The sequence below is a fragment of the Equus przewalskii genome, unplaced genomic scaffold (genome assembly GCF_037783145.1).
Source record: "Equus przewalskii isolate Varuska unplaced genomic scaffold, EquPr2 ChrUn-10, whole genome shotgun sequence".
NCBI lineage: Eukaryota > Metazoa > Chordata > Mammalia > Perissodactyla > Equidae > Equus > Equus przewalskii.
Genome location: NW_027228747.1, coordinates 2,673,323 through 2,699,598, shown reverse-complemented (window position 1 = coordinate 2,699,598; position 26,276 = coordinate 2,673,323). Strand labels below are relative to the sequence as shown.

General features: G+C 47.2%; 1 protein-coding gene and 1 long non-coding RNA gene across 3 annotated transcripts in view; one reads left to right on the top strand and one right to left on the bottom strand.

Moving 5' to 3' along the window:
- The window catches only part of LOC139081422 (uncharacterized), a 178,831-nt gene that overhangs the window by 42,205 nt on the left and 110,350 nt on the right, over nucleotides 1–26,276 (top strand). The window lies entirely within an intron of this gene.
- Nucleotides 6,933–25,341, bottom strand: LOC103547913 (mucin-2-like). The gene is made up of 3 exons (XM_008515408.2): nucleotides 25,291–25,341; nucleotides 17,636–17,794; nucleotides 6,933–16,993 (listed from the first exon to the last, which is right to left on the bottom strand). The coding sequence occupies exon 3, from the start codon at nucleotides 16,336–16,338 to the stop codon at nucleotides 8,188–8,190; it is 8,151 nt and encodes a 2,716-aa protein (XP_008513630.2). The 5' UTR covers nucleotides 16,339–16,993; nucleotides 17,636–17,794; nucleotides 25,291–25,341; the 3' UTR covers nucleotides 6,933–8,187.

Sequence of the window (26,276 nt, the reverse complement as noted above, 5' to 3'; positions counted from 1 at the left end):
AAGGGGAATATGTCCTTGGGTTGTTTTTTTCACACTGATTTTTTTTGTGTGTGCGTCTTTTTATGCTATGCTCTTTTCCCCACCTTTTTTCTATTTTTTTGCTGTAATATGTCTGCAATTGCTGTGCCTATGTCCCAGGTCCCAGGCTTGGCACAGAGTGGAGTTGGGCCAAAATTTTGGAATGAATGAATGTTACTTCATCTTGTTCATGCTTAGTGTAGATTCTGTCTGGATCTTCTGCAATAGTATTGGTTGATTCTTCTTGGACTCCCCCTCCTTCCCTTTTCTACTTTGTCTGAAGGCAGTTTGTGTCCCATTCTCAACAGTGTGAGGACTAGCGTTTTGGTCTTTCCAGTCTTCTGAATCTTGAAAATGTGAGCATGGTAAGCAGGGAATATCACCACGTACAGCTTTTGTGGAGGACGTTGGCTCTGCTCTCTTTTGAATTCCAGTTACATGTCCTGTGCAAGCCCTGAGCATCTCTCTCTCTTTGTGTGGACTAGCTTCCTGAACTCAGCACAGTGCCTGGGGATGGCAAGCTCTGTAAGCACTTTCTGCTCTGTGGGGTCCTGAGGCAAATCTAGGGGATTTACTCTCAAGGGTTTCATTGCCTCTTTCCCAGTTGACTTTGTTCCAAATATGAGGTTGATTCTCAGGATCTTACAGTTTACTCCTTTCTCTTTGTAGTACCTTGAGGGTGTGGAGGCATGGTTAGGAGCAGATCTGATTCTTGCCACACTGGAATTCATTTCTTCATTCAATAAATTACAGTCAATAAATTATGTTAAAAAATTACCTGTTACAGTTTTATTTTCCCTAGCTGCAAGTATTTGAAATTTGTGATAGGGGTTTGCACCATTTTCTTGATTTGGTTGCACTGGTGAGATTTTGATTGGTTTGTACTATGCTTTCTCTACTTTGTTAGGAATATGGATAGAGAAATTTTTAAATGTGACTTGATTCTACTGTTTTTGCCTGGACGAATATCCTTCATATACCTCACTCTTAACTCTTTGCTTCAAACTCTCCCAGCCAGGTCACCTGCACAGTGTCTTCTTTTTTCCTTTCTTCAGTAAAAAAACGGAACCATTTCCCCACCAGAAAAGGGGATTTCTCAGCCTCCTGACCATTCTATGATGCTCTAGGATGGTCAGAAGACTAAGCAGCGTCATGTACAGCCTTCCCGCTCCTAGATTTTCCTCTCTTCTTTCCATGGGAAGTATTCTGATTATCTATTGCTGCATAACAAACTCCCCCACAGTTTAGTAGTTTAAAACTCCAATAATTATATTGTGTCTCAGGATTTTTTAGATCAGGAATTTGGGCACAGCCCGGCTGGGCAATACTTTTGTTCCATGTATGTTGGCTGGCTCAGTGGTAAACAGCTGTGGCCTAGGCCATGGTTCCAAGATGGCTTCACTCACATGGAGCTCTGGTGTGATGGCTGGAAGGCTGGGCTCAGCTGAGCCCCTTCCCATCTTTGTATAGTTTCAGGGCTGCTACCTGTGGTCTCCATAGCAGGGTAGTCAGAGAGGTACCTTGGCTCAGGATACCAAGGGGGTCTGGAAATAAATGAAGACCAACCAAATGAGAACGAAGACTGTATTCAGAGCCTGCTATAGAGAGCAAGTCAGCCACTGTCAGTTGCGTTTGGCAAAGTCTCAATGGCAGTTAGTGAAGTGGGAAAGCTTTATAGTGGAAAAAAGGGAAGGTTCCAGGTATACCCTGATTGGAGGCTGTTGGCATGGGGAAGCTGTATGGGGACTAACTAGAAGCCAGGCATCCTGTGAGATTGCTTAGGCCTGCATATTTGGCTTTATCTGTTTGGTCCTAAGTTGGAAGCAGGGACAAAACTTAGGGAAGCTGTCAGTTATTAATCAAGTCCTGGCCATTTGGACTGATTGTTACAAACATTATTGTTTAGCTTCCTAGATTGTTACTAGAGATAACAGTCTGACTTCCTACAAGTCTGACTTATAGCAGGCTGGCTTCCTGAGTGGTTTATTTAGATAAGGGGTTGGTTTCCTGGGCGGGTTTCTGTAGGTTGTGGGTTCTGTTTTTACAAAGGGTCTGGCCATTGTTTGTATATTCAGTCTCTTAGGGACAGGGTAGAAACTGCCAGTCTTTTTAGAGACTAGGCCTAGAGGTGGTATAGGTCACTTCCACTTTCATTCTGTTGGCCAAAGCAGTCACAGGACAGTCAGACTCAAAGAGAGGGGAAATAGACTCTACCTCTTGGTGTGAGGAGTGTCAAAGAATTTGTAGTCATTTTAAATCTGCCACAGGGAGCATGCAGTTTTGCTCTGGGATGTAGTCCTTTTCTTATTCTAATTACCTTTCTTTTGAAAATTTTTCATGAAGAATTTAATGTGAATATTTATTCACTTCACATAGCTGGCACCTTATGAACACTGTTCCAGGAAGATAGATACCCAAAGGTACACACAAGAGAAATGCACACTCCTCAGGGTTCAGCCTCAAACCTCTAACTGCTGTCTCACCCGGATGAGATTTGTGACCAAGGAGACCTTCCTGAATTTCTTGTATCTCTTTAGTTTAAGACCTGGAAGAGTGGCTAGTCCTAGCAGCTTGTTTTAGGTTTCTTCCTCCTAATCCTACTCTGATTCCCTCTTGGCATTTTATGCCACCAGGTATCTCAGAACAAAGGAACACCTGAGAGATCGAGTAGAGGAAGAGAATTTTAAGCCTCTTTACACCATCATTGAAAGGCCCACCTCCTGTTCCAGTGGCTCTGTTGTTTAATTGTTGTACCAGTTCACCCTTGACTGGTTTCAAGTTTCGCTGTGTGACTGTGGAGAGAAACGGGGGTTGGTAGTGGTGAGGGGAGCTGCAGTGTGCTTTAGGCATTAGAGGAGCAGTCACATACCTTTATCCCTAAAGGAATCAGGCAGGTAAATGATCTAAATAAATGAGGTGGCTTTCAGTGAAGGGCAGACATTGGGCATGATGGGTCTGAATGAACAGATTGGTATATGTTCAGCCAATAGGCAGCAGACTGACTTCTTAAATATTGCTGATCGTTATCAGAAGAAGATGCTGATCAACCCGTGACTTATCCTACAGTTTTGAAGAGAAGTCAGCCCTCCAGGTTTTTATGTGGAATCATCCAACTAAATCAGATTCAGAATACTCAAGCTAACGTGATGCAAACCAAATACACCCCATCTGTAAGCTATTTTTGGCCTTTAGGTAACTAGTTTATAGCCTCTGATTGTGAGGTGATTCAACTTTAAAAATGTTAGAAAGTTCCCAGTAAAGTATATTCATCTATTACGGTATTGTTTTTCACCTTAGATGTGCTACATTTACTTCGAAATCTAATCTGGCAGATCATCTAAGACTCTACACAATCCCCACATTCAGTCTGTCCTCAAATCACACCCATTTTATCTCATTCATGTCTTTGACATTCAGTACTGCTTTGCTCTTACTGACTTCTAAAGTAATTTTGCCTGGGTGTTGCAATGGTCTCCCAACTCGCCTTCTTGCTAATGATTTCATCTCCTTCCTGCCTTGCCACCAAAATGGTCTTTTAAGGTGCAAATCTAATCATATGACTTCTCTGTTTAAGACCGTTTGTTGGTTCTTTCTACCAGACAATAGAGACCGAACACCTTAACATGGCTTACAAGGAGCCTTTTGAACTATTGAAGCTTTGATAACACTCTCCTTTTCTTAGTGAAAAGAGCATGGACTTGGAAGACAGAATCAGGTTTCAAATCTTGTTTCCACCACGTATTTGTTATGTGACTGTGGGCAGAACTTTTAATGGTGGGTTTTCTCAAAATTCTATCCCTTGTTCTCAGTCTCTACCCTCACATTTCAAACATGCCTATAGCTTTATCCATAATGGCAAACATCTATTGAATGCTTATTAGGTGCTAGGCTCTATTCTAAGTACTTTCCATGTATCAACTCAATTTCTCAACAAGGGTAAGATAGGTACTATTATTATCTATAATTTTTAGATAAGGAAATTGAGGCATGGAGATCTTGAGTAAGTTGCCTAAGGTGCACAGCAAATTAATGACAAAGCTGAGACTCTGCCTGGACAGCATCTGGTTCCAGAGCCTGTACTTTTTTTTATTTTTGAGGAAGATTGGCCCTGAGCTTCTGCTGCCAATCCTCCTCTTTTTCCTGAGCTAACGTCTGTGCCCATCTTCCTCTACTTTATATGTGGGACGCCTACCACAGCATGGCTTGCCAAGTGGTGCCGTGTCCGCACTGGGGATCTGAACTGGTGAACCTCGGGCCACTGAAGCAGAACGTGTGAACTTAACTGCTGCACCACTGGGCTGGCCCCCAGAGCATGTGCTTTTAACCTAAATTTTAGTAAACTACCTACATACAGATGACTCATGTTCTGATCTCTTATTTGAAATACAGATATTTATATCCATTTGCTCATAGGAATGCTCCACCTGAATCTTTCTTGGGACTCTTAAGTTCACGGTGTTCAAGACTAATCTTACCATTTTTCCTTCTCTAATCTTATTCCTTACCTGATTGAATGGTCTTGTCCTTCATCTAACTGCCCAAAAGAATCCTAGAAATAACACCAGATTCCTTCCTCTTCTTTACCTGCAGATTCAATCGATGACCAAGTTCTGTTGACCTCATTGTTCAGATATCCCACTGCCACTAACATGGTTCAGATTCTCATTTTCTCTCTCCCTTGGACCACTGGCTTCTTACAGTCAGGCCTCTCTACTTCTTGTGTTCTCTAGACCATCCCTGACCATTTAATGTAGACATTTGATTAAGGCACTCCCCTGCTCATAAGTCTTCAGGAGCTTATCCACTGGGTAAGATCTAAGCAGCTATTTGTAGTGAGAGCCATAGGATAGTGTTTTTCAAAGTATCTGTAGTGAAAGATCAAGGTTTATATTTCTCATATATGTATATATATCTGTATATATACACATATTTTCCTATACTTTCTTAAAATAAAATATAAATGGTCACACACTTGGATATTGCACCAATGCCAAATTGTTGTAAAAGTTTTCTAAATCTCCACCCTCATTTTCTGTGCTTGTCTTGTGCATCAATAACAAATAGTTTGCAGACCAGCAATGGAATGGGGACCCATGCTTTAAGGAGCCTTGTTACATGGGACTGCAGAGTCTGATTGTGAAAGATATGCTCGTGTTGGTCTCTTTTTTTCTCCCTGTTCTACTGGTCTGTATCCCTTTGCCCACCTGATAAAGTTGTTATGGATTGATATGTTCTGGAGAAAGTTTTTGTGTAGATAAGGGAGAGACAGGAAGATGGAGTCGGCTCCTTAAGCTTGACACAAAGAAAAACTTAGAGGCATTTACTTATTTTGCATGAAAATTATTGATTCACATGTGTGGGAGTTGGTTGGCTGAGTTAAGGAACAGAGTCAAAAACAAGTTTCATAAGGGAAAGAGAGAGGACAGAGAAAAATGGTAGTCTGGGATGTTCCCAGTCAATCTTGTTTGCACTTTTTTGGGTATGTGATTTTTCTGTCACCTAGCAAAGAGGAGTGTCTGGTTTCTATCCTTGAGTGGACAGGGATATAAAAGGAAACAATTTCAGTTGTTTATGAGTTCTTTACAAAACGTTGATAGTTTAGCTGTACAATATACCTGTCTGGCTATCTCTGATGTAATGTCTGTCAGTGTCCTCCCATCAACACCTCCACCTCAGTTAGACCAGGTCTGCACTGTTTCCTTCATTATAATTTTTAACTCTTGAGCCTGTTAGTTAGGCCTGACTCCTCTAGAGAAGGGCCTCAGGCAGCATCTGAATTAGCTGGTTGTGAGACTGGAGGCAAGGTGGCAAATTGTGTCACAGCAATGAGTAGAGGCATTCTCTCCATATTTATGATGGTGACAACTTAATGAAGCCTGCAGGCTTGACACCTTCGGGATTTTGCAGCTTTGTGCAGCACTGGGGACAGCATTTCAAGCAGGGAAGCCAGACTGGAAACCGGTAGGTGGGTAGCGCCCCCTTCAAGTGGCATGTGGAGTACAAACATAGACATATTATTGTTTGAGGCTAATTAGAAAAGTGCTTGTTTGTAGCTTTTCATTCAACCCCTGTCCACATTGGGGATCATTTAAACTTTTAATTTCACATTAAAATTTAACAATTAATTTCACATTAGCTTGATTTATTCAAGTAAAAGTGAAAGAAAGACAGCTTTTATAAGTGCTTTTATAAAACCACTAAATTCAGAGTTAGAAGACTTGAAATCTAATTGCTATTTTGGTATGGATTATTTGTGCGATAGACTCATCTGCAAAGCGTGAACACTTGCCTAGATATTCTCTAAGATCTCTTCCTGTCTGACATTATGGACGAAGTAAACTTGGGAATGATTTATACACAGGGATATTCCTTCTAATGGTGGAAACTTGTTCACATATTTACGATTTTTTAAAAATCTCTTCATCCACTTGCCTGAATCTTAAAGTATATGTGTTTTCTTTCTAGGGCAGGAGGGCAATTTTCTTTATTGTTTTTCCTTTGTCAAGATAGTTCAGCACAGTTTTTCTGCTTTCATTAGCCTCCATTGGAGAACATCTCCTAGTGTCTCTGGAAGAAGGACCTGTGGTCAGTAGTTCATTCTTGTTTCCTGATCTTGGTTTGACTTGGCTAATAACCACTTGGGTTGATATTTTGATAATAATTATGGTGCTGTTCATCATTGACCTAAGCTTTTTTTTTTTAATCTGAAGGTGACTATGTGGAACAATGATTATGTTAGAGAAAAATACAGAATTGGATTAAATTCTTTCTTCTTTGGACTCATTACTTTTGCATGGTGTATGACTGCCATTTGGTCTTATAGCTTTCCAGTGATAGAGGAAAAAGATGTAATTCTGGCCATGAGTAAGACAGTCTTTTGGAGTGTATGAGAAATAAGCATAGAAGAGACAAACTATGATATATGATCAATTGTTTATTTTCAATTTTCATGCAGTTCACTTTTTTGAATTCCATATGCCCAAGGTGATTTTTGATGAATGCAGAAGAATACAGAGTTCCAGTAGAAGAATAATAGAGGCAGGTGTACTAAGCCGTGATATTAATATAGCAGCTTTGGTCTCCAGAACAGTGATTTTATATTTTTGACTCCTTTGATATTTTTGGTAAAAATTAATGCACCAATCTGGAAAGATTCTAAAATTTAACCTCTCAAAAAAACAGAAATCTTTACTTGAACCCCAATCTCCCAAAATACTCATAGTTTTCTAAATTGAACTCTCCATGACATTGATCTCTTCCACTTACCATTTCCTAACTATAAAGTTCAAACGTTACTAAAGAATGAAAAGAAACCATCGCCAAAGTAAAGAAATAGGGAAACATATTTAAAACAACATGATAAGAAAAGATAACCTCCCTGAAAGTATGATGAAAACTTTGTGGATTTAAAGTTGTGTTCTTGGTTCATTCTTCTAATCTTTGCGTTAATTACTGTTCTATTAGTTTCTCACTCATAATAATAGTACTTTTGAGACTGACAAAACCCCAACTGTTTTGACGTATCACTTGAATGGCCATATGTACCTGGATGTATATAACTGCCTGTTATATTGTATCTGATAAATTCTCCAGGTTCAGATCTGCCCCGGGATCCCGCATGCCTGTAATCACGGCTGCTACTTCCATCCTGAGACTGCCCAAACCCTGACTCACCATAGTCATAATCTGCACTTCCATAGCTGCCATGCCTCCAACCTTGACCTGAACCATGCCTTTGCTTTTCATTAATGACAGAATGAGAATTATTATTGCCAAAATGGTGACGACTGTCATGTGATTGTAATCCTGAATTATACCCTGAAACCTGAGAAGCAGGATGGGAGGGAACATCTACTGATCCTTGCCATTCTGTTGTATTAGACCTGGTTGTCTCATAAAAGGATGATGTGTGACCACGACCCGATTGAGATTGTGAACTGGTGTCGCCTAACTGACTGACTGTAGAATCCAGCTTTGGTCTTCTGGAAGACCTGGAGTGTTGCACGACAGAGTCAGACTGATTATGAGAGGATGTTGGCTCTTGAGAAGAACCCGTGTATCCAGAGCTATATGCTGAATGCTCAGGATGAACTGTGCTCCCTAGTCTAGAATGGGATTCTGAGAGGCCATGTGATGAGGCAGACCGTCTTCGGGAAGAGCCAGAATGACTCACACTATCACCGGCTTCACTAAAATTGGATCTCTGATTTCTGCTGCTACTGGATGTGGAGGAGGTCGGTCCATGAGCAGTGCCTGAGTGTCGGGAGCTGTCCGCTGAGTGCTCGGGCCGGGATTCCTGCCTTCCTCTGGTGCTCGACCGTGACTGCCCACGGGCCGAGTCGGTGTGTCCTCGAGAGGACGCCTCTGCGTGATGAGGCCCTGAGCGGCCAGAGCTGTCGGGAGACTGTCCGTGACTGGACCCGTGTCTTCCGGCGGCCCCAGAGTCTGAGCGTCCGTGGGCGGACTCAGACTGGCCGTGGCGGGCACTGCGCCCTCGCTGGGAGGCCGAGTGTCTCGCGCTGTCTCCTGCGTGGCCGAAGGCGGATCCGTGGTGGTGTCCTGAACCGGAGGCGGAGGGTCGCTCTGAATCCTCTGAGTGTCCCTCGCTCTCACTGCCCTGACTAGGACTGGATCCCCGGCGCCTGCTGCCAGCGGCTCCGGACGAGGCCTGTCCGTGTGCGGTCCCGGAGTGTCGGGAGCTGTCGGCCGACTGCTCGTGGCGGCGGCCCTGTGTTTCTCTGGTGCTGGACCCTGAGTGTCCGTGGGCGGAGTCGGAGTGCCTGTGGCTGGCTGCCTGCCCTTGGTGGGACCCTGAGTGCCTCGCGCTATCTCCTGACTGGCCGTGGGTAGAGCCATGCTGGTTCCTTGAGCCGGACGCAGACCTCCCGTGGGTGGACCGGGATTGTGTACCTGAAGCTTCTGAGTGTCCTTCGCTGTCGCTGGCCTGGCTGGCACTGGATGCGCGCTGTCCGGCGGGCCTGGACCCGGAGGATGGTCGTCCGTGTGCCGCGCCTGAGTGTCGGGAGCTGTCCGCTGAGTGCTCGGGCCGGGATTCCTGCCTTCCTCTGGTGCTCGACCGTGACTGCCCACGGGCCGAGTCGGTGTGTCCTCGAGAGGACGCCTCTGCGTGATGAGGCCCTGAGCGGCCAGAGCTGTCGGGAGACTGTCCGTGACTGGACCCGTGTCTTCCGGCGGCCCCAGAGTCTGAGCGTCCGTGGGCGGACTCAGACTGGCCGTGGCGGGCACTGCGCCCTCGCTGGGAGGCCGAGTGTCTCGCGCTGTCTCCTGCGTGGCCGAAGGCGGATCCGTGGTGGTGTCCTGAACCGGAGGCGGAGGGTCGCTCTGAATCCTCTGAGTGTCCCTCGCTCTCACTGCCCTGACTAGGACTGGATCCCCGGCGCCTGCTGCCAGCGGCTCCGGACGAGGCCTGTCCGTGTGCGGTCCCGGAGTGTCGGGAGCTGTCGGCCGACTGCTCGTGGCGGCGGCCCTGTGTTTCTCTGGTGCTGGACCCTGAGTGTCCGTGGGCGGAGTCGGAGTGCCTGTGGCTGGCTGCCTGCCCTTGGTGGGACCCTGAGTGCCTCGCGCTATCTCCTGACTGGCCGTGGGTAGAGCCATGCTGGTTCCTTGAGCCGGACGCAGACCTCCCGTGGGTGGACCGGGATTGTGTACCTGAAGCTTCTGAGTGTCCTTCGCTGTCGCTGGCCTGGCTGGCACTGGATGCGCGCTGTCCGGCGGGCCTGGACCCGGAGGATGGTCGTCCGTGTGCCGCGCCTGAGTGTCGGGAGCTGTCCGCTGAGTGCTCGGGCCGGGATTCCTGCCTTCCTCTGGTGCTCGACCGTGACTGCCCACGGGCCGAGTCGGTGTGTCCTCGAGAGGACGCCTCTGCGTGATGAGGCCCTGAGCGGCCAGAGCTGTCGGGAGACTGTCCGTGACTGGACCCGTGTCTTCCGGCGGCCCCAGAGTCTGAGCGTCCGTGGGCGGACTCAGACTGGCCGTGGCGGGCACTGCGCCCTCGCTGGGAGGCCGAGTGTCTCGCGCTGTCTCCTGCGTGGCCGAAGGCGGATCCGTGGTGGTGTCCTGAACCGGAGGCGGAGGGTCGCTCTGAATCCTCTGAGTGTCCCTCGCTCTCACTGCCCTGACTAGGACTGGATCCCCGGCGCCTGCTGCCAGCGGCTCCGGACGAGGCCTGTCCGTGTGCGGTCCCGGAGTGTCGGGAGCTGTCGGCCGACTGCTCGTGGCGGCGGCCCTGTGTTTCTCTGGTGCTGGACCCTGAGTGTCCGTGGGCGGAGTCGGAGTGCCTGTGGCTGGCTGCCTGCCCTTGGTGGGACCCTGAGTGCCTCGCGCTATCTCCTGACTGGCCGTGGGTAGAGCCATGCTGGTTCCTTGAGCCGGACGCAGACCTCCCGTGGGTGGACCGGGATTGTGTACCTGAAGCTTCTGAGTGTCCTTCGCTGTCGCTGGCCTGGCTGGCACTGGATGCGCGCTGTCCGGCGGGCCTGGACCCGGAGGATGGTCGTCCGTGTGCCGCGCCTGAGTGTCGGGAGCTGTCCGCTGAGTGCTCGGGCCGGGATTCCTGCCTTCCTCTGGTGCTCGACCGTGACTGCCCACGGGCCGAGTCGGTGTGTCCTCGAGAGGACGCCTCTGCGTGATGAGGCCCTGAGCGGCCAGAGCTGTCGGGAGACTGTCCGTGACTGGACCCGTGTCTTCCGGCGGCCCCAGAGTCTGAGCGTCCGTGGGCGGACTCAGACTGGCCGTGGCGGGCACTGCGCCCTCGCTGGGAGGCCGAGTGTCTCGCGCTGTCTCCTGCGTGGCCGAAGGCGGATCCGTGGTGGTGTCCTGAACCGGAGGCGGAGGGTCGCTCTGAATCCTCTGAGTGTCCCTCGCTCTCACTGCCCTGACTAGGACTGGATCCCCGGCGCCTGCTGCCAGCGGCTCCGGACGAGGCCTGTCCGTGTGCGGTCCCGGAGTGTCGGGAGCTGTCGGCCGACTGCTCGTGGCGGCGGCCCTGTGTTTCTCTGGTGCTGGACCCTGAGTGTCCGTGGGCGGAGTCGGAGTGCCTGTGGCTGGCTGCCTGCCCTTGGTGGGACCCTGAGTGCCTCGCGCTATCTCCTGACTGGCCGTGGGTAGAGCCATGCTGGTTCCTTGAGCCGGACGCAGACCTCCCGTGGGTGGACCGGGATTGTGTACCTGAAGCTTCTGAGTGTCCTTCGCTGTCGCTGGCCTGGCTGGCACTGGATGCGCGCTGTCCGGCGGGCCTGGACCCGGAGGATGGTCGTCCGTGTGCCGCGCCTGAGTGTCGGGAGCTGTCCGCTGAGTGCTCGGGCCGGGATTCCTGCCTTCCTCTGGTGCTCGACCGTGACTGCCCACGGGCCGAGTCGGTGTGTCCTCGAGAGGACGCCTCTGCGTGATGAGGCCCTGAGCGGCCAGAGCTGTCGGGAGACTGTCCGTGACTGGACCCGTGTCTTCCGGCGGCCCCAGAGTCTGAGCGTCCGTGGGCGGACTCAGACTGGCCGTGGCGGGCACTGCGCCCTCGCTGGGAGGCCGAGTGTCTCGCGCTGTCTCCTGCGTGGCCGAAGGCGGATCCGTGGTGGTGTCCTGAACCGGAGGCGGAGGGTCGCTCTGAATCCTCTGAGTGTCCCTCGCTCTCACTGCCCTGACTAGGACTGGATCCCCGGCGCCTGCTGCCAGCGGCTCCGGACGAGGCCTGTCCGTGTGCGGTCCCGGAGTGTCGGGAGCTGTCGGCCGACTGCTCGTGGCGGCGGCCCTGTGTTTCTCTGGTGCTGGACCCTGAGTGTCCGTGGGCGGAGTCGGAGTGCCTGTGGCTGGCTGCCTGCCCTTGGTGGGACCCTGAGTGCCTCGCGCTATCTCCTGACTGGCCGTGGGTAGAGCCATGCTGGTTCCTTGAGCCGGACGCAGACCTCCCGTGGGTGGACCGGGATTGTGTACCTGAAGCTTCTGAGTGTCCTTCGCTGTCGCTGGCCTGGCTGGCACTGGATGCGCGCTGTCCGGCGGGCCTGGACCCGGAGGATGGTCGTCCGTGTGCCGCGCCTGAGTGTCGGGAGCTGTCCGCTGAGTGCTCGGGCCGGGATTCCTGCCTTCCTCTGGTGCTCGACCGTGACTGCCCACGGGCCGAGTCGGTGTGTCCTCGAGAGGACGCCTCTGCGTGATGAGGCCCTGAGCGGCCAGAGCTGTCGGGAGACTGTCCGTGACTGGACCCGTGTCTTCCGGCGGCCCCAGAGTCTGAGCGTCCGTGGGCGGACTCAGACTGGCCGTGGCGGGCACTGCGCCCTCGCTGGGAGGCCGAGTGTCTCGCGCTGTCTCCTGCGTGGCCGAAGGCGGATCCGTGGTGGTGTCCTGAACCGGAGGCGGAGGGTCGCTCTGAATCCTCTGAGTGTCCCTCGCTCTCACTGCCCTGACTAGGACTGGATCCCCGGCGCCTGCTGCCAGCGGCTCCGGACGAGGCCTGTCCGTGTGCGGTCCCGGAGTGTCGGGAGCTGTCGGCCGACTGCTCGTGGCGGCGGCCCTGTGTTTCTCTGGTGCTGGACCCTGAGTGTCCGTGGGCGGAGTCGGAGTGCCTGTGGCTGGCTGCCTGCCCTTGGTGGGACCCTGAGTGCCTCGCGCTATCTCCTGACTGGCCGTGGGTAGAGCCATGCTGGTTCCTTGAGCCGGACGCAGACCTCCCGTGGGTGGACCGGGATTGTGTACCTGAAGCTTCTGAGTGTCCTTCGCTGTCGCTGGCCTGGCTGGCACTGGATGCGCGCTGTCCGGCGGGCCTGGACCCGGAGGATGGTCGTCCGTGTGCCGCGCCTGAGTGTCGGGAGCTGTCCGCTGAGTGCTCGGGCCGGGATTCCTGCCTTCCTCTGGTGCTCGACCGTGACTGCCCACGGGCCGAGTCGGTGTGTCCTCGAGAGGACGCCTCTGCGTGATGAGGCCCTGAGCGGCCAGAGCTGTCGGGAGACTGTCCGTGACTGGACCCGTGTCTTCCGGCGGCCCCAGAGTCTGAGCGTCCGTGGGCGGACTCAGACTGGCCGTGGCGGGCACTGCGCCCTCGCTGGGAGGCCGAGTGTCTCGCGCTGTCTCCTGCGTGGCCGAAGGCGGATCCGTGGTGGTGTCCTGAACCGGAGGCGGAGGGTCGCTCTGAATCCTCTGAGTGTCCCTCGCTCTCACTGCCCTGACTAGGACTGGATCCCCGGCGCCTGCTGCCAGCGGCTCCGGACGAGGCCTGTCCGTGTGCGGTCCCGGAGTGTCGGGAGCTGTCGGCCGACTGCTCGTGGCGGCGGCCCTGTGTTTCTCTGGTGCTGGACCCTGAGTGTCCGTGGGCGGAGTCGGAGTGCCTGTGGCTGGCTGCCTGCCCTTGGTGGGACCCTGAGTGCCTCGCGCTATCTCCTGACTGGCCGTGGGTAGAGCCATGCTGGTTCCTTGAGCCGGACGCAGACCTCCCGTGGGTGGACCGGGATTGTGTACCTGAAGCTTCTGAGTGTCCTTCGCTGTCGCTGGCCTGGCTGGCACTGGATGCGCGCTGTCCGGCGGGCCTGGACCCGGAGGATGGTCGTCCGTGTGCCGCGCCTGAGTGTCGGGAGCTGTCCGCTGAGTGCTCGGGCCGGGATTCCTGCCTTCCTCTGGTGCTCGACCGTGACTGCCCACGGGCCGAGTCGGTGTGTCCTCGAGAGGACGCCTCTGCGTGATGAGACCCTGAGCGGCCAGAGCTGTCGGGAGACTGTCCGTGACTGGACCCGTGTCTTCCGGCGGCCCCAGAGTCTGAGCGTCCGTGGGCGGACTCAGACTGGCCGTGGCGGGCACTGCGCCCTCGCTGGGAGGCCGAGTGTCTCGCGCTGTCTCCTGCGTGGCCGAAGGCGGATCCGTGGTGGTGTCCTGAACCGGAGGCGGAGGGTCGCTCTGAATCCTCTGAGTGTCCCTCGCTCTCACTGCCCTGACTAGGACTGGATCCCCGGCGCCTGCTGCCAGCGGCTCCGGACGAGGCCTGTCCGTGTGCGGTCCCGGAGTGTCGGGAGCTGTCGGCCGACTGCTCGTGGCGGCGGCCCTGTGTTTCTCTGGTGCTGGACCCTGAGTGTCCGTGGGCGGAGTCGGAGTGCCTGTGGCTGGCTGCCTGCCCTTGGTGGGACCCTGAGTGCCTCGCGCTATCTCCTGACTGGCCGTGGGTAGAGCCATGCTGGTTCCTTGAGCCGGACGCAGACCTCCCGTGGGTGGACCGGGATTGTGTACCTGAAGCTTCTGAGTGTCCTTCGCTGTCGCTGGCCTGGCTGGCACTGGATGCGCGCTGTCCGGCGGGCCTGGACCCGGAGGATGGTCGTCCGTGTGCCGCGCCTGAGTGTCGGGAGCTGTCCGCTGAGTGCTCGGGCCGGGATTCCTGCCTTCCTCTGGTGCTCGACCGTGACTGCCCACGGGCCGAGTCGGTGTGTCCTCGAGAGGACGCCTCTGCGTGATGAGACCCTGAGCGGCCAGAGCTGTCGGGAGACTGTCCGTGACTGGACCCGTGTCTTCCGGCGGCCCCAGAGTCTGAGCGTCCGTGGGCGGACTCAGACTGGCCGTGGCGGGCACTGCGCCCTCGCTGGGAGGCCGAGTGTCTCGCGCTGTCTCCTGCGTGGCCGAAGGCGGATCCGTGGTGGTGTCCTGAACCGGAGGCGGAGGGTCGCTCTGAATCCTCTGAGTGTCCCTCGCTCTCACTGCCCTGACTAGGACTGGATCCCCGGCGCCTGCTGCCAGCGGCTCCGGACGAGGCCTGTCCGTGTGCGGTCCCGGAGTGTCGGGAGCTGTCGGCCGACTGCTCGTGGCGGCGGCCCTGTGTTTCTCTGGTGCTGGACCCTGAGTGTCCGTGGGCGGAGTCGGAGTGCCTGTGGCTGGCTGCCTGCCCTTGGTGGGACCCTGAGTGCCTCGCGCTATCTCCTGACTGGCCGTGGGTAGAGCCATGCTGGTTCCTTGAGCCGGACGCAGACCTCCCGTGGGTGGACCGGGATTGTGTACCTGAAGCTTCTGAGTGTCCTTCGCTGTCGCTGGCCTGGCTGGCACTGGATGCGCGCTGTCCGGCGGGCCTGGACCCGGAGGATGGTCGTCCGTGTGCCGCGCCTGAGTGTCGGGAGCTGTCCGCTGAGTGCTCGGGCCGGGATTCCTGCCTTCCTCTGGTGCTCGACCGTGACTGCCCACGGGCCGAGTCGGTGTGTCCTCGAGAGGACGCCTCTGCGTGATGAGGCCCTGAGCGGCCAGAGCTGTCGGGAGACTGTCCGTGACTGGACCCGTGTCTTCCGGCGGCCCCAGAGTCTGAGCGTCCGTGGGCGGACTCAGACTGGCCGTGGCGGGCACTGCGCCCTCGCTGGGAGGCCGAGTGTCTCGCGCTGTCTCCTGCGTGGCCGAAGGCGGATCCGTGGTGGTGTCCTGAACCGGAGGCGGAGGGTCGCTCTGAATCCTCTGAGTGTCCCTCGCTCTCACTGCCCTGACTAGGACTGGATCCCCGGCGCCTGCTGCCAGCGGCTCCGGACGAGGCCTGTCCGTGTGCGGTCCCGGAGTGTCGGGAGCTGTCGGCCGACTGCTCGTGGCGGCGGCCCTGTGTTTCTCTGGTGCTGGACCCTGAGTGTCCGTGGGCGGAGTCGGAGTGCCTGTGGCTGGCTGCCTGCCCTTGGTGGGACCCTGAGTGCCTCGCGCTATCTCCTGACTGGCCGTGGGTAGAGCCATGCTGGTTCCTTGAGCCGGACGCAGACCTCCCGTGGGTGGACCGGGATTGTGTACCTGAAGCTTCTGAGTGTCCTTCGCTGTCGCTGGCCTGGCTGGCACTGGATGCGCGCTGTCCGGCGGGCCTGGACCCGGAGGATGGTCGTCCGTGTGCCGCGCCTGAGTGTCGGGAGCTGTCCGCTGAGTGCTCGGGCCGGGATTCCTGCCTTCCTCTGGTGCTCGACCGTGACTGCCCACGGGCCGAGTCGGTGTGTCCTCGAGAGGACGCCTCTGCGTGATGAGGCCCTGAGCGGCCAGAGCTGTCGGGAGACTGTCCGTGACTGGACCCGTGTCTTCCGGCGGCCCCAGAGTCTGAGCGTCCGTGGGCGGACTCAGACTGGCCGTGGCGGGCACTGCGCCCTCGCTGGGAGGCCGAGTGTCTCGCGCTGTCTCCTGCGTGGCCGAAGGCGGATCCGTGGTGGTGTCCTGAACCGGAGGCGGAGGGTCGCTCTGAATCCTCTGACTCTCGTCCATTTTCTCTATGCTCTGTAGTAGTGGAAGCTTTGTTTCGGTTTGTTCTAGAGTCGTAGGCTGTTTGTTCATGTTCGTCATTTGAGTCCTTCCTGTTTTCTTCTCTGTATCTCTCTGTTGATGCATTTCTTTCTCTTATCTGTAACCCTGAATTTCTCTTTTCTTCGTTTTCTTCCACTTGAATATTTGTGTTTTTCCATATGTTTTCTCCGCATGCATGTTGTAAGCCTTCGCTGCCCAGTTTCCATTCTGCACTCTCTCGTCTTTCATTTTCATAACCATGTTTGTCTTCTCTTCCTTCATTTCTCCTCTCTGAGCCAAGAGTTGCCTCGTGCCTTCTTTCATGTTCTTCTGTGGAACTTGACCTTCTTTTCTTTTTCCCACTTGACTCATGATGTGTTTTCCCATGTTCCTTTTGGTGTCTAGAAGTAGATCTTTCACCTTCTTGTCCTTGTCTTCCTGAAGTAGAGACATGTGTATGTTCCCCTCTTCCTCTTGAGCTGTTGGATTGTGCCTTCTTTCTCTTTCCATCACTTCTTGAATGACTGGATGTTCTTTTTCTTTCCTCTTCTTCTGTATCATCTTCTTCATGTTTATTATGGTGTCCATCCTTCTTTTGCTTTTGCCTTGACTCTTGGAAATTGTGTCTCCTGGTTGACTCATAGTATGCTTGAGCTAACTTGAATACCATAAGGAAAAACTCTGTGAAGTCTATTTTCTTGTTGCGATCTATATCAAGGATATGCATGAAGACATCAGCAGTGTCTGGGTCATGTGGATTCTGTACCAAGGGAAGACAGAGAGGGAGAGTACATTAGCATGACTCACATCATCAATTAAATATTTCAACAATTGTTTAGGGAATGTGAATTTTTCTTGCATAAAATGGATCCAAATCTTGTGTCTTTTGCTTTAATATTGTTTAGCTTCTCCTGACTCAGCACGAAACTATAGGTACTGTAGTAAGAAAATAAATATTAAACACATATGGTGACCAGAAAAGTTTTCATGGGGCACATCCCTCTGTTTCATACTTCAAATATCAATATTTTATAAAGTCCATAATTGAATTATCTTTTAAATATCCCCTCTTAACATTCTTGACATTAGCAAGAATATTATGAAAAGCTAGCTAATTGGCATTCATGTTTTTATCTTTATATGTTTTATTTTCTCTTCACAAAGGCTGTGTGCATGCACACTCACATACTCACCCTCTGTGAAGAAAAAATACGTCTGTATATTTATAGTAGATATAAAGGTATGAAGAGGGAAAAACAAATTATATCTGTTTTCAAATAAGATCAAGTGTTTTGTTATTCCAAAAAAAATAATTCCCAAAATAATTCACAATAATCGTTTGTCAGCTTATTGATGCAGAACAGAAATGCTATGCCCTTTAGTCCTGGCAAATATCTTTTACCTTCAGGATTGACTGAAACTCTATTTCCAGAAGTTCCTTCAGCTCTTTTTTGCTCAGCGTTTCAGTCTCTTTATCTCTTGTTGAATATTGGTGGAATAGGTCGATGATGGAAATGATGTTTTCCAGAATGGTAGACATCTTTCTGAAATCTAGGTGAGACTACAAAGAAGAAATAAAAGTGTACTTGTTGTGTTTCCTTTCTTTTTCTATGTCATAACAGTTATTATAATGAATTCCCATTTTTCTTCTTTTTTTTTTGCTGAGGAAGATTCACCCTGGGCTAACATCTGTTGCCAGTCTCACTCTTTTTGCTTGAGGAAGATTGTCCCTGAGCTGACATCTGTGCCAGTCTTTCTCTACTTCATATGTAGGTTGCCACTAGAGCATGACTGCCAGTGAGCCTTGTACGTTTGTGCCCAGGAATTGAACCCTTGGCCGCCAAAGCGGAGTGCGCTGAACTTTATCACTAGGCCACAGGGCTGGCCCCAATTTCTACATTTTTAAACCTACATCTTCTCCTAGTAGTCCAGCTTTAAAAATGGGAGATATCCAGGGAAAACTTTTGTCTACCATCTACATAGTGAAAATCAACACCTAGTTTGACTGAATTACTAAAATTGCCAATTCCTTGGCTTTGACCCCATTCATAGTAGGATTTAGATAGTCTCATAGACCTCTGTGTGCTCTAGATAAGACTATCCCTCTTGCTTATCTGGCCATTGCTCATAGCAGGATTTTAGAAAGTCTCACTGGTCAGACGCAGGAAAACTTACTCATACTAACTTGCTGAAAATCAATTCTCCAAAAGCTAATTTGCTAAATCATCTGTTTATTGAGAGACAATTTTCTGAAAGCCAATTTGCCAAATTACTGAGACACTCAATGAGCATTTACTCAGTTTATCTATTTTTCTCCCCCCAACAATTCTTTTCCCCAGGAAAGAAGAAAATAAGAAGCATGGAAAAGGCAGGGTAAACAGAAAGTATAAAATAAAAGTACATATAATTTTATCATTAATTATAATACATGTAAAATGGATCAGATTGCTGGTTAAAAGACAGATTGTAAAGATTGAATTAAAAATACAGTTATATACTTTTTACAAAAAACACACCTAAGATTTAAGATTTTTTTCATCCACTGTTATTTATGGTGATATTGCAGACCTTGGATTTATCTGTAATTGTACCATCTTCAAAATTTCTATCTGAAGATTTTCACTCTGACCTCCTCTTACACCCTGACTCCAATAGTTCTTTGACTCACTGTCTATTTACTGCTTTATGTAGTCATTGCCCTTTTCACCTGGGTTAGGCGTTGTGGTTAATCTCCATCATTGCTTCTTTCATACGCTGTCTGTCGTTTGCCCTACTGTCTCTTGTACTCACTGGCAAAAGCTCAAATAGCTTCTTCCTTTCCTTTGTTTCAGAAGATGTCCTTGATTTTTACTTCAATGAGAACTTAGATGCCATTGGAAAAGAATTTCCTCATTTTCCCAATATCTCATCTCCCAATCTACTGTGTTTGAATCCATATACCTTGACCTTCACTGCTGTTATGGTGGATGAACTGTCTGTGCTTCTCTCCTCTATTTCGACACTGGACTCTGCTCTTTCTTGCCTACTCAAATGCTTTGCTTTTGCAATTGTCCACTTTCTCTCCTGCATCATCAATTTCTCTTTTTCTACTGGATTATTCCATTTGGCACATATTCATGCTGAAATGTCTCTTATCTAACATTGCCTTCCCCCATCCGACATCTCCCTTTAGGGACCATCTGATTTATCATTTTTTATAGCAAAACCCTCAAAAGGTATGTCTATACCTTCTTTCTGCACTTCCTATTTTCTTTTACTCAAATTATCTTTCTCTGTGAGAATCCACTACAGCCCTTATTAAGATAAAAAAATGTGGGGCCAGCCCTGTGGCTGAGTGGATAAGTTCACGCGCTCTGCTTTGGCGGCCCAGGGTTTCACTGGTTTGGATCCTGTGCGCGGACATGGCACCACTCATCAGGCCACGCTGAGGTGGCGTCCCACGTACCACAACTAGAAGGACCCACAACTAAAATATACGTCTAGGTACTGGGGGGATTTGGGGAGGAAAAGCAGAAAAGATTGACAACAGTTGTTAGCTCAGGTGCCAATCTTTAAAAAAAAAAAGATAAAAAAATGTCTTTTATCTTGCCAAATCCAACTATTCATTTTCGTTTCACGTATTGCTTGACATGTCAGCAGCATGTGATGAAGCTGGCTCCATCCTCCCTCAGAGACCTCACACTCTCCTATTTCTCCTCCAGCCTCACTGCCTACTTTCTCTTGGTCTCCTCTTCCGGCCCCTAATGTTGATGTGCCCTGAGATTCGCTCCTTAGCTTCTTTTCTCTATTTATGCTTCTTTGGGGTACCTCATCTAACTCTAAAACTTTAAATTCTAAGTATAGGTTGATAACTTCTGGGTTTAAATGTTCAGCTACAGACTCTCTCCCAAGCTTGAGATGAGTCTAAGTGCTGATCCAATATTTCTACTTGGCCTAACAGAGATCTTAAAACTAATATGTTCAAAACAGAAGTCTTGATTTCCAACTACTTTACCCTACACTCCTCCTTTCTAGTTATCCCTATCTCCCTGGTTGCTCAAGCGACAAACCTGAGAATTGGTCTTGTTTCTTCTTTTTCTCACATACCGTATCTCATCCATCAACATGTTTTATTGAGTGTGCTTTCAAAATATCCATGAAATTGGTCACTTTTCACTACCTCTGCACTATTGCCTTCTCTAGTAACTTATTTTGATCGCAACAAAAACATACTGGAGTATATCCCATCTTTAAAAACCTCCCCTTGAGCCAACACTCTCTCCTCCACCGAGATGTCCCCCTCCATACTACTGTCCTAATTAACTGCTTTGTTTGGCAGCGAAGATTCTTCAAAGAGTTTTCTGTTCTTTCTCTCTTAAAATGTTTACCACCCATTTTCTTTTTCACTCAGTTTTCTCAATTTTCTGTCTCCAAAACTCTATTGAAATTGATTTCTCTTAAATCATCTATGATCTCTAAGTTGCTGGATACAGTGGTCAGTTCTTCATCATCATCTTACTCAACCTCTTGTGGTATAAAATAGAGTTAGCTATTCCCTCCTTCATGGAATCTTTTTGTTTCTTGGATCTCATGACACCACATTCTCCTGGTATTCCTCTTACCTGTTGGTTGCTCTTTCTCAGTATTCTTTGCTGACCTCTCATCTTCTGCTCAATCTCAAAAGTTTGGAAATTCCCACGGCCGTGTTCTTGAGCTTTTTTTTTTTATATATCTACTCACTTTTTCTAGTTAATCCCATTGGATCCCTTGACTTCAGATACCATCTATCTGGTAACTTCCAAATTGATACCTCTAGGCATGACCTTTCACTTGAGCTCTACACTCATTGATATGCACCTTCATTTATTTAACAACTGTTGAACACCTACTACAGGATTAGGCACTATTTTATGCTCTGGGGAATAGTAGTGAAAAGGTAGATGAGGTAACTACTCATACAAAGACAATAAACAAATAAATGAATGAAACAATTAAATATTGAGAAGTGATATACATGCTATTTTAAGAGTGGTGCTATATAGAGTTTTGGGGAGTACTTTTAGATTGATTGGAGAAAGTTTTATGGTAAAGGGGACATTTGAGCTTAAAATGGAAAAATAAGAAGGAACTAACCTTGTTGATTAGTTGAAGAATTTTAGGCAAAGGGGACAATGCAATGATCCCAACATGGGATTAGCAATATAGAAAAAATACCAACTTCAGAACATTGTGAGTGAATCAGAAGTGATATAAGTTAAAGTCAGAAATATTCATGGGTCAGATAACGATGATCTTTTAAATAGGGTAACATTTGTGCATTTTATTCTAGGTGTTATGGGAAGTCACTGGATGATTATTTTGTAGGGGAGTGATCTAATATGATTCAGCTTTTAAAAGATCATTTTGTGCAATGGCTTATTAGGTTATTTCAGAGTAACCTCCTTTGAGAACAAGTAAAAAGCTGGCCTGTGTGTTTGTGTATGTATATGAAAGTATCAGAATGTTATCAAGACTGTGACAATTTTTTGAGGCCTACATTCAGACTTGAAGGGAAGTACACTATCTGGGGATTAAATAACTGTGATTTTCTAAAACTGATGAAAGTTATCAAACCACAGATTCAAAAAGTATTATAAACTCCAAACAGGATATAAAAAATAAAACCATATCTAGACACATAATAATAATAAAATTACTGAACACTTAAGGCAATGGGGAAATCTTAAAAGCAGCCAGAGAAACTGAACCAACAAGATATAGAAAACCTAAATAGTCCTATATTTATTAAAGAAATTGAATCTTAAATGAATACATTTCCAGTGGGGGGTGGGGGACTGCAGTTCAGATGGCTTTAATGGCGAATTTTATTTAATGTGTAAGAAAGAAATAGCCCTAACATCACACAGATTGTTTCAGAGAAACAAAAAAGGGGAAACACTCATTTTATGAATCCAGCATAACCTCAGTACCTATAATTTGACAAGGATATTATAAGAAACAAATTTTTCAGGATGATTTCATAAATATAGATGCAAAAATCTGAATAAAAATAATAGTAAACTGAATCCAGTATTGTATAAAGAGAATATACATCATTCCTAAGTAAGTTTTAGTCCAAAAATTCAAGTTTGGTTTAACATTTGAGAACTGATCAATTAACTACTCCAATAGACTAATGGGGAGAAATTATATGAACCTCTAAATAGATGCAAAAAACCCATTTGATAAAATCCAACATTAGTTTTGATTTATAAATAAAAGCTATCAATTATATCTATGAAGATGTTATAGCAGCATCATACTTAATGGTGAATTGTTGAAAACTTTCATCTCTGAGTTTGAGAATGAGACTAATACATCTGCTATCATCCTATTCAACATTGTACTGAAGGTCCTAGCCAGAACAACAAGCAAAAGAATTAAAAAACAGAATAGTTAGAAAAGAAGTAACAAAATTGTCGTTATAGAATGATATGATTTTTGTATGTGGGAAATCCAAAAATGTGTAAAGCTAAACTATTAGAATAAATAAAATTAACACTCCTTCTGGATATAAGATAAATGTGCAAAAATCAATTGTATTTCTACACAAAATCAATAAACACTTAGAAAATGAAACAAGAAATGATGCTATTTACAAAAGTAGAAAAAAAAAATCGGGAAATTCCTAGGAATAAATGTAGTGAAAGATATGAAAGATCCATACTCAGAAAGTTATAAATGTTATTGAGATTAATTTTAAAAGATTTAAATAAATGGAAGATTATGCATTGTTCCTGGGTTAAATGTCTCAATATTGTTAAGATGTCAAATCTCGCCAAATTCATTTATAGATGCAATAATATCCCATTCAGAATCCCTGAAGTTTTTAAAACATAAAGATTGATAAGGTGATTTCTAAAATTTATATGAAAATGTGGAGGGCCAAGATTAGTCAAGAAAACCTTGAAGAAGGCGAAGTTAGAGGATATATCAGATGTCAAAGTATATTATAAGGGAAGACAGCATGGCATTGGTGAAAGGCTAAATAGATGGATCAAGGAAAAGTATAGTCCAAAATTAGACCAAGTAACTATGGAGATTTGATTTATGATGAAGGTGGTGCAGGTCAATAGGGAAAGGATAGTCTTTTGAACAAATAGTGTGGATTAATTGAATTCCCATCTGGAAAAACAAATTAGTTCTCAGGTGGATTTTCTACGTAAAAGATAAAAGAAGATAACATAGGAGAATATCTTCAAGATGTTAGCGTAGATAAATACTTCTTATATAGAACTCAAAAAGTATTAATCATAAAGAAAAAGATTGATAAATTAGACTGCATTAAAAGTAGGAATGTCTGTTCATTCAAAGATGCTGTTAAAGAAAAGAAGGAAAAGCCAAAGAGTGGGAGGATATATGTAACTCATTTAACCAATAAAGGGCTCTATCCTGAATATAAAGACAATTCCTTCAAATAATAATGTACAACTGAAATTTCACAGTCTTGTAAACTATCATAACCTCAATAAAAATAAAAAATAAAAATAACTCCTGTAAATCAATACAAAAATATTGACAACCCAATAGAAAAATGGGTAGAGACCAGAGGAACTTTACTTAATGATATCCAAATGGCTAATAAACATACCAAAAGTTCTCAACCTTATTAATCATCAGGGAAATGTAAATTAAAATTACAGTTTGAGACCACAGTACACCCACCAAAATGACTACAAAGACAAAAAGGAAAAAGAAACTTCACAATACCAAATATTTGTAAGGATATGGAGAAACTGGATCTTTCATATACTGCTAGAAGGAGTATAAACTAGCAGAAGTACTTTAGAAAATTGTTTGGTAGTGTCTAAGACCCATCAATTTACTCCTAGGAATATTCCCAATAGCAATATATACACATATGTAACCCTAAATCATGTACAAAAATGTTCATAGCCCCATTATCTATAATATCTCCCCAAATGGAAACAGCTCAAATATCTATCAATAGAAAAGTGAATAAATAAGTTGTGTTATTTTTATATAATATAATAGTCAGAGGAGGAGTAAAGGATAGCCTAGACTAGGATGGTACTGGTGGAGAAGGAGACAGATGGATTTGGCATGTCTGATAGGCAGAGTTGACTGGATGTGGTGATGAATCTGTGGTGTAAGGGGGAGACAAGAGTCATGGATAGCTTCTAGATTTTGGCTTGAGCAAAGAGTTTCTTCTCACTGCGTCTATTACTCTCATCATCTCTCATCAAAACTGCAGTCCATCTCTCTGCTCTCCCTCTTGCCTTTCTCATCCTATTTTTCACATGGCACCACAGAACGATCTTTTAAAAACATACGTTAGATTATCTTACTCCTCTTACTTAATACCCTCCAATGACTTCTCATGTACATAAAATAATGTACAATGCTCCTATGCCCCTTTTTGCGTGGTCTACCCCTGTCTAGTTCTCTGATATCACCATATACCACTGTTCCTCTTATTAAAGATGCTCTAGGCACACTAGCTTTTTTTTTGTTCTTTGAAACAAGTTTATCCTGCTTTAGAACCTTGCCCTTTGCCTTGACTGGTTTCTTTGGTCATTAAGATCTCAGCTCAAAAGGATAATTCCCCAGGAGAGATCTTTCCTGGCCATTCAATCTAAAGTACTCTCCTCCCCTTACGTTACTACATCACTGTATTGTTTTCTTCATTGTTCTCATCACTATTTGAAATTCTTGCTCTTTATTGTTTACTGAATGTCTCTCCCTACTAAGTAAGCTCCTAAGTGTAGGGGGTTTATGATGTTCACTGCTGCATAATCAGCCAAGAACAGCACTTGGCAAATAGAAGGTAGTTAGTATATATTTGTTGAATGAATGAATAAACAGAAAACCTAGAAATATAGAGTATTGAGTAGCCTCATAGAAAGCAAATTTATGCCCTCATTTTCCTTCTATATTGAATAAACTTTTAGTAACAGTACCACTAAAAATAAAGAACCCCAAACATCTGAACTTTTTGCCTTAGCATACACGTACATCCAGATTTCCTCCTTGCTTAACATCAAGTAGGCAAAGTTAGATGTATTCCCTCTTACTTACTTCTTTTACCAGAAGAGCAAGTAGAATGTAGCCTGAAGGAGCTTGCTGGGTGCTGAAGTCTGGGATAATAGCCCTTTTATAGCAAGTACATCCAGGGAGGAGCCATCCTCTGTAGGATGGTCTGATTCATTCCTAACCAAAGATAGATCCACCTATATCTCCACCTCTGTTTCTCTAGGGCCATGTTTACTTCCCAACCTCCTCACGTACTCATCTGTAATGTCTTACCAAGTTTACATAAACTCCATATCTTGGAAATTTTATGGAAATTTCCCTTTGGCTATCATAGGTTCTTTGTGTTCAGGGCCCACACTTTCTACCTTTTTTGTAATCCCCACTTTGACTTCCTAGGTGCTTGATAAATATGCTTCCTTATACTTGTATCCTGAGGGGTAGAGTATACATTTATGAGAAACTTAAATTCGATTTGTGGTGGGAAAACATCATAAGCACCTACCTGCATGTCCCTTTTTATCTATAAATTCCATATCTGGATACTGAGAGAACTTGCTATGAAATGAATGTTGATCTTCTAGAAATTATGATGAATGGAGAGAAGATAGGCAGATTTAATTTTGATTTTTCAAAAGAGAGCAAGAAAGTGAGCTCTTGAGTGAGAAGCAGTGATCACTAGGAGCTAGCATGAGTTTATTAGGAAGAATCATTAGTCTATTTTTACCTTGTTTTCAAGGTTATTACATTGGGATATCAGAGACATGTTCAACTTACTCTTCCTGTGGGTTAAACTTTGTTCTCATTAGTTCTTGTAAATATACAGGAGACTCCTATCCTTGGCCTCTCTCTTGATTTACAGACTATGTTGAACAGACTACATCTCTATTTGAATGTCCCCTAGTTACCTCAGTCTGTACAGTTCAATGCTGAACTCATTATTGTGCCCTATACCAAAATGTACTATCCTCCAGAAGTCCACATGTTGGTTAAAGACATTGCCATCCACTGAGTGTCTCAAGCTACACAAAGTC